This window comes from Centropristis striata, chromosome 15 (assembly GCF_030273125.1).
Source record: "Centropristis striata isolate RG_2023a ecotype Rhode Island chromosome 15, C.striata_1.0, whole genome shotgun sequence".
Classification (NCBI taxonomy): Eukaryota; Metazoa; Chordata; class Actinopteri; order Perciformes; family Serranidae; genus Centropristis; species Centropristis striata.
Genome location: NC_081531.1, coordinates 12,501,987 through 12,510,615, shown reverse-complemented (window position 1 = coordinate 12,510,615; position 8,629 = coordinate 12,501,987). Strand labels below are relative to the sequence as shown.

Genomic DNA, 8,629 nt, shown 5'->3' with positions numbered 1-8,629 from the left:
CCCCTCCACCGACCTCCAAAAACTTCAATATGTCCAGAACTCAGCTGCCCAGTTGCTCTCCCACTCCTGAGAACACATCACACCCATTCTTCAACACTGTCACTGGCTCCCTGTCCAGGAACAAATCCACTTCAAGATTCCATTTATCAACTACAAGGCTCTCAATCACCACACCCGCATACCTTACAGACCTCCTCCGACGTCACTCCCCACCCGCTTTCTCAGATCTTACAACGCCAACCTTCTGACCCCCATCACCAGGACCAAGCACCGCACCATGGCCCAACCCTCCAAACATCCAAAATTCAGACTCACTCTACTATTTCAAAAATCAACTCAGCGAATTTGAGTATCTTTAAAAGTGCTATATAAATCCAGTCAATTATTATTACTATTAAGACATGCAGAAAATGGACCTCAGGCTGGATTCAAACCCACTTCAACAAGGACTCAGCCTTAGTGGTATGTGCTCTGCCAGTGAGCCACCAGATAACCCCAGCAAGTGACCTTTTATTCTTTTATTGGTACTTTGAACCATTGTGTAAGCATCAAAGCCACTAAATAGCCTTGTAATTCTTGCACAGAGTCTAGGGCCTTGTAAAATATATGTTACAATAATAGGCTGCAGATGTTTATTTTTCATGAGGATAATCCATCACAGGAAAGTCCAAGTACTTTTACCTTAGAGGTAAAATATTTCTGCTTTCAAATTGTCTCCTCATTCACTGTATAAAAACATAATTTGCATAAGAGGACTGCATAAGGACTTTTTAAGTACAGGTCCATAACATTCAGCACTGCAGGAATTACGCAGCATACAAGTTAAATGTTTTTAACTTGTGTGTAATGTCACCAGGCGCCTGTAGATGGCGCTACTTTTTATGCAAAGGGCAATTCGCTTCCCTCACGGCTTCCGGTCGGCTACGTTTCATCCCGGAAGACTTACCTTTCTCCTGACACGTAGCAGCCGCAACCAAGTTGGCAGGGCTCTGGGTAGATTTGTCAAACATCACAGGTAAGTGTTAGCATTTGCGATATTTGATTGGTTCAGAATAAAGATTATATACGAAAACTGAAATGGAATATTAAAGCCAACGTTGACATTATGCGCAAAATACGCACGCTAGGTCTGCACATTTGTAGCTAGCATCAGCTAACCAACTAGCAGCAGTGTTAACGGTACATTAGCCACCCAAAGATAAGTAGCTTTTGTTATATTTTGATTAAAAAAATAGTTCACTTACCCTTTTAGGTGGCTGTAACTATTTCGCCATACGGGAACTAATAATAATAGACTAACAACAGACACATTTTATTTCGGTTTTGTGTGTGAAGCGTACTACGTTAGCTAGCCACTCTAGCTCACAGTATTAAATGTAAATACGGAGGTACCGTTAACAGTTTGTAGCCAGGCAGTGCAGTAAATAATACAACTCTCCTGAGCGACAGTTAGCCATGTTAGCTGGCTTGGAGTTATGCTGGATATATACAACATTTAAATGGGTTAAAGGGACAACGACTTCTATCACATAACCTAGTTAACGTTGGTTTTAAACAAAACTTTTGGCACGGCCCATACGTTTACAAGATGTAACTGTTCTTCATGTATGTTAAGGTTATAGCGTGATTTCACTTATATATCCATAGACGTTTAGACTTTGTTGTTAAGCGTCTCGTCGCGGTTTCAGTAATAGCAGTGTTACCTCAGACAATCTCATGTAGCCTCGTTGGCCCAGCAACTAAACTGAGAGACTGATGTGAACTATGCCGTCTGTTTAAACATGTGGAAGAGTGATTGTTGTTTTGGTTATCTGTTGTTCTCCGCACCGAAATAAAAGCCATGATAGACTGATGACTGATCCAAGATGGGGGTTTTTAAAATGTTTTTTTTCTAGATTTTGTATATTTATTATTATCGCCACCTGGACTATCTATGGCAGAGCACAGGTGTTAAATATAATAGTACTTGACGAGTGGTGCCCGTGTTTCTGCCCTTGTGTTTCTAACAGAGTGAGAGATGTCGGGGTTTGACAGTTTCAACACAGACTTTTACCAGTCCAGCTACAGTGTTGATGACCAAAACCAGGCAGGCCATGGCTACAGCGGAGCAGAAAACCCCTACAAGTAAGTAAAGAAAGTCAAACTCAACTTTATTATTGCATATTCAATATCAGTTACCTGACATTTGGTGGACATTATTTGACATATTTTATATGTTTTTGTGATTGAGGTGAATGGCAAGTTTGCAGTGTTATAATGCTTCTAACATATGTAATACTGGTTCGTTGAGACAAAACACTCTTGGGAAGCATCATGTAATTTTAAGAAGTTATTGAATGAGCTTTCAGTGGAAGAGTATTGCTCAGCATTATCCTTATGTGTTTCCAGGCCATACGGTGGTCAGTACGACTACTCTCAGCAAATGGGCTACACTTCCCCAGGGATGATGCAGCCCCAGCAGCCATACACAGGACAAATCTTCCAGCCCACTCAGACCTACACACCATCCTCATCACAATCCATGTACAGTAACAGCTTTGATGACGAGCCGCCACTGCTAGAGGGTAGGTGAACCACAACCTGTAGGTTATGATTTCTAACTGCTTGTTTGGCTCTGACACAGCTTCTCTCTTCTTTTATAATATTTCTCATTCAGATGTGCAGTGATTTTGCACAGGAACTGACGAGACAACACAGTTTGACAGTCAAAAAGACAAACATTATTATTTTATCAATTGTCATTGTGATTGATTGCTATTGCTGGTTTAATAATGGATAAAAAAAATGATTCGGAGTCTGTCGGGGCTTTTGAAACTGCAAAGTGAATAGCTTTGTTGGAGTCTGGAATTTGGATTAAATTGGAGAATAATACAATGAAAACCATCATTGCACAGTTTGGAGTTTTTGGAATTATTTTAAATACTTTTACAGTAGTCTTAGTTAATTAGATAAAACATAAAATAATAGTGATCTTGTTAAAATTGGTCTGCAGTATCTCTTCCAGGACATGACCCTGATATCTGTTTTTTAAGGTGTGATATTAAATATTAAAGTTTAATTTGCTAGTTGCAGTTGAGAGCAGAGCAGAGCCTGAGAACCTCATAGCTGCAAGATTGTTTTGACAGAATAGAAAGTACTGACTGATCAAAGGCTGGATACTGGACAAAGTGTCTGCAGAACTGTCAGATCTGACTTCTCCAAAATTAAGCCGTATTTTCCTGTTGTTACACACATTGGAAGACCTTTCATTAGTATATATGCTGACACATAGTTGCAATCTCTATTGCAAATGTCAATCTCTGTTGCTCTCATTGTGTTCATTCCTGTGCGTGTATATTCTGTACGTGTGTGATACCACACAGCTATGTCTCAGTGTCAGATTAACAGCTGGGCTATGATACATGAAATAAGTTGATGATCGCTCAAACAAAACTCAGCCTTTAGACTAAAATGAGTGTGACCTAGAAAGGTGAAGACACACCTGAAGGCTATTTTGAGATGAAATCACACACATCTATTCTCTGTCTACTTTCTCATGCAAAGTGCTGACTGAAAAGTCTAGAGTTTTTCTATAAGAGAGACGTTTCTTCGTTTGTTACTGTAAAGGCCTAGTGGTTATATAGTAAGTGAGTAAATTAAGTCCTTTATGGTTGATAATAAAATTTCAGAAGTCTGAGTGTATATTTATAAAAATACATTTGAAGTTCCTATACAACTGTTGTATAATACATTTTTGTCCTACCAATTATATTTGATCACAGTTCTAGTATCCAGTGTTTCTGATGTGTGTTTTCTCTGTCTTAGAATTAGGAATCAACTTTGACCACATCTGGCAGAAAACTCTGACGGTGCTCCATCCACTGAAGGTAGCAGACGGCAGTATCATGAATGAGACAGACCTGGCTGGCCCCATGGTCTTCTGTTTGGCCTTCGGAGCAACACTTCTCCTGGTAAATCATTTGGTTAATATTTGTGAATAATAATTCTTAAAAACTGATACAAACATCTGTACATATATCTGTATCTGACTATGTGAATGTGCTTTTTTTTCCCTTTTCTGTTAACAGTCTGGTAAAATCCAGTTTGGCTACGTGTATGGTATCAGTGCAATTGGCTGCCTCGGCATGTACTGCCTACTCAACCTAATGAGCATGACGGGCGTCTCCTTCGGCTGTGTCGCCAGCGTGCTGGGATACTGCCTCCTTCCCATGATCCTCCTCTCCAGCTTCGGAGTCCTCCTCTCTTTACAGTGAGTAAACCAGAAATCAGTAAGGTTTCTGAATGGTAATTTAATTGTAACATCATTACTAGTCAATATCTAATAGCTATATATTTTACAAAACTGTATCAACGCCGCTTTACTTCAGTTAACTATTGGAACAATGAAAGGTAACTTTCCGCTTCCTTCTTGTCCTCTTTAGGGGAATGGTGGGAATTATACTAACGGCAGCAATCATTGGCTGGTGCAGTTTCTCAGCCTCAAAGATCTTCATCTCAGCGTTGGCCATGGATGGGCAGCAGCTGTTGGTTGCATACCCATGCGCTCTCTTATATGGAGTCTTTGCACTCATTTCCGTCTTCTAAAAAATTTAGTAACAGTTTAAAATAACCGCTCCACAGTTTCTGTAATTTCAGTCTAATTAGCATCAGTGTAATTATTTGCCAATTACACTGTTATTGCAGAACAATGGGAGCTCCCATCTGAAACGGCACCAAGGCATTTTTTTTTCTTTTTACACGCCTCCACCTCTCACTACATTCCGACTTGACCATCTGCGGGCTGGAGTGTATCGTCTCACCCACTTTGTTCCCCTCATACATCTCAAAGGAGAGGACTGTCAATTAAACCTGGTAGAAAAATAACTCTTCTGTGGACCATTTTGAGCCTTGAGCGGCCGAGTACAGTCCTATGATTTTGAGGACATGAAGGGGAAGGAAGTGAGCAATTAGTTCACACAATGGAAACCCGAGGAGACAATTTAATTTGGACACTGACGGGGAAAAGGTTCTCTATTTCCAAGATGGACTGATAACCAACCAACCAAACAAACCCTCAGCAAACTCTGCAGCCAGTAAAAACATTGTGATTTTTCCTCTTTTTCTGGCAAACCCTGATAGATTCTACAGCTGCGAGACTCAAGGGAAACACCCACTTTCCTTCTGCAGAAGACTGTTCGCTCATTCTACTTCTTCACTCTGGAAAGGTGGAGAAAATTGGGGATCTCCCTCTTTGTATCTTCTTTTCCCTAGGACTGAGGAGTCATGAATCCTATATCTGCTCATCCCAGCAGTGATCTGATCTTTGATGTAAAAACAGCAGCTCTGCTATATCTTCTCTTGTATTATTTTTATTATATTCTCTTGAAATTCATTAGAATTTTGATGCCTTTCAAGACAAAAACACATTTTGCACAGAAGCATTACTCTAGATTTCAAAACCTTAAAAACGTGATCAAATGCTGAGAATTAACAGTCTAGGTGATACTGTATATTTCTAGATTCAAACATGATTCTATAGGTTGTTGCTATAAGTTGCATCCTTTCCATTTTTAAATCTTTATTCACTCTGTATGCTTTGATGTGTCATCTGTTGTTCATGTCTTCTAATGCACATTAAAGTTGTCTTTGAAAGTTATCCGCCTTGTGATATTAACAGGTACATTGTTTGGTCAAGATGAATATTTTAATATGTATGAAACTTTTATTTTGTGTTGAGCTGGAGGCACCAATATGAAATCGAGAGTGTTTAAACCAGTTAAGAGTTACTTGTAGCTCCTTGAAAGAGAGACTGAAAATGGGTGTTTTTTTGTGGACTTTGATCAGTAGCTGTTTGCTGTTTGGCAGCAGAAAGCTGGGAGATATTTTTAACAGCTGGTTGGTAGATCAAATGAAATAATCTGCCTGCTTTGATCCACACCATTTTCTTTTCTGCTGCCTCATAGGTCTGAAAGACCTTCAAGGTTTAAAACAAACTTTGCAATTGTATGAAATGTGAGTGCAAACATTTCTCTATAGACATGTTTACACCTTCAGTGCTAAAGTTTTGTCAGATGAGGGCAGTGTTAACTACACATCATGTTTTTGTTTTACATTTGCTCGGCAGTAGTTACTGACAAGTGCAGCTTGCTTGTCAGTAAAAATATCACATTTAATCCCTTGATGCTTAAGCTGTGCTTTCACAAACTGACATAGAATCCTGATATTGTACAACCTAAATGGCAGGATTTTGCTATAATGCTGTAAATATGATACACCACTGTATGTTTTTTCTGCCACTTTGAGTGTTGCCTTTTTAACGTAGCACCAGGAAATCAGCTTTTAAACAGAGCACACAAGAAAATCTAACTGATTACATTTAAAAATGTATAAAATGTGTCTAATTTTGTCATCTTCATCAGTGAAACCACATGCTCTCGAGGGGTTAGAAGCCACTTCTCCAACTGTTAATGTGCTGGTGTGTCGAGCAGTTTCTGTAGTCATCCTACGGGGGGGGGGGGAGTAAAGCTTTAAATTGCAAGACTTGGCCTTATCTAAACAGAAGGATGACAAGAAGAAATATTGCATTTTATGGTAAGAACACAAACCTCACTTCCACTCCCTTCTGGGGTTTTTCTTGCACTAACATACACAAAACATATACACACAGGAGCTCCTTAAATGGACGTTAACCCACTTAGAAGGGATGAATAATTCAAAAATGAAAATGGATTTTTCTATTCCAACAAACTCAACATCGAGGAGATGCTTTGCATTTCATGCAAACCTAATAGGAGCCGTCTGCTCCTTCATATGGCCATGTGTTTATATGCATCTTCCCGTCATCAACCTGTATTTTAGTGTCAATTAGATTTACTATATAAAAGGCTTCAGTGTGACACCTCTATGGAGTTTTCGTTGGTTTCTTTTTAAATGGAGCATTACTTGTTTGTATCTTGAAGTGCCTTTTCAACTCATTTTATGCACACACACACTGGTGAGTGTCTGAAGTGCTTCAAATTATTCTGCAGCTCTGCCTCTTCTCAGCTCTGGGGATGTGAGAATCAGCTGAAGACGTTGTGGGCACGATAGAAGTGAGCAGGATGTTGACATTCATGCACCCTTTGTTTATGTACAGTATCTGGTTTCAGCCAGTTTGCAGTCGGGTTTCAATATCTTGCATCTGGATTCACTCACGGGTGTCTCACATTCTCACATTTTCTCTCTTGGGCCTAGAGAAGGAGTTCACTGCAAATTGTTTTCCTTTAATCTAGTCTTTATTTAATCATCGGATTTTCCAATCCATGGGATTTACATACTTTTCAGTAGGTGCTAAAATGAAGTTATGGAAAATGTACCTTGTGCATTCCTATGTTCAAGGAAAGAAGCTATTGTGACTCATTTAATTTGTGTAAAATAGTTCTTAGCTGATGATTACACGTCATGATGATTACACAAGTTTGATCAGCCATTTCTGTTTTCAGAAGCTTTTAAATATCAGCTGATGAGGCTTGGCACAAGGAAAGTTCCACATTCTGGATAAAACAAGTTGTATATTAAGAAATTGTTACATTACTGTTAAGGCTTCTCATTTAAAGACAAAAAGGGGGGACAATTAATTCACACAGTGTATGCTTACATTCAATTATGGACATTTGGTTTCTTCTCGCATAATTCGGTGCTCAGCTAAACTTTATTCAGGTTCGGACTTGCATTAATTGTCACTGCATGTTCACATACAATGCAATTTCTGTCTCCCACACACATATAAAAAATGGAATAATTTAATAAAGTGCTTCAAAATGGATAATATAAAGTGCATTATGCAGTTATTGCACATCAGTCCATGGTAATTAAAAGTGTTGTTGTTGACAAATAGATATAGATATATGTCGTTGACAAATAGATTGTTGATTGTTATTGATTTAACAAGAATAAAAATGCACAAAATGTAAAAGAGACTAACAGTTTCAAGAATGAATACAGGATGCAGGATAAAAAAAGATTCAATAAAAACAGTCATTAAGACTTAAAAACTAAGGGCAACAAGAGAGGAGGCTAGGCTATGAATGTCTTTTTGTTTCAATTAAAAATTCCCCACAAAAGTTGCTTTGACAGACAACCCTCACAGGATCCCTGTAAACAAGTTCTACTCAGAGACAATTCTATAGTCCAGGGTGAGTAGAAAATGTCTTACAGCAACTACAGATACCTAATTTTACAACATGCAGTAGCTTTCAGTCAAATTTATGATGCAACCAAAGATATACTGAACTACTTTAGACGCACTGACTTGGCCCATGCACAATAATCCCTTCATTACTGTATGTACAGATAAGTGTTGTGCTACATCTTGTGCTACATCTTCTGAACAGAAGGAAAAGAAGTGCAATATATGATAAGCAAATGTCAGTTTCAGTAGAGAAGATTGATAACTCATGTTTGCACCTGTTCTGCTCTATTTTAGTATTTTATCATTCCATGATATGGTTTCAGAAGTTGCTGAGAGTCAGGCTGCAGCAGCTGCCCGGACTTCCTATCAACAGTGTGTTTACAATATTATAGCTGATACTTGGGTTATTTTTCTCCTTGGTAGCTGGATTTAATGGCGCATACACTTTGATAACAGATGATGAGTCAAAGATGTATTGTT

General features: G+C 38.7%; 1 protein-coding gene across 1 annotated transcript; it reads left to right on the top strand.

Annotated features, from left to right (window-relative positions):
• Positions 1–926: 926 nt before the first annotated feature.
• On the top strand, positions 927–5,635 carry yipf5 (Yip1 domain family, member 5). Its single transcript, XM_059352405.1, has 6 exons — positions 927–1,015; positions 2,010–2,124; positions 2,389–2,564; positions 3,805–3,950; positions 4,068–4,249; positions 4,422–5,635. Exons 2-6 carry the CDS (start codon positions 2,018–2,020, stop codon positions 4,582–4,584), a joined length of 774 nt encoding a protein of 257 aa, XP_059208388.1. The 5' UTR covers positions 927–1,015; positions 2,010–2,017; the 3' UTR covers positions 4,585–5,635.
• Positions 5,636–8,629: the final 2,994 nt, after the last annotated feature.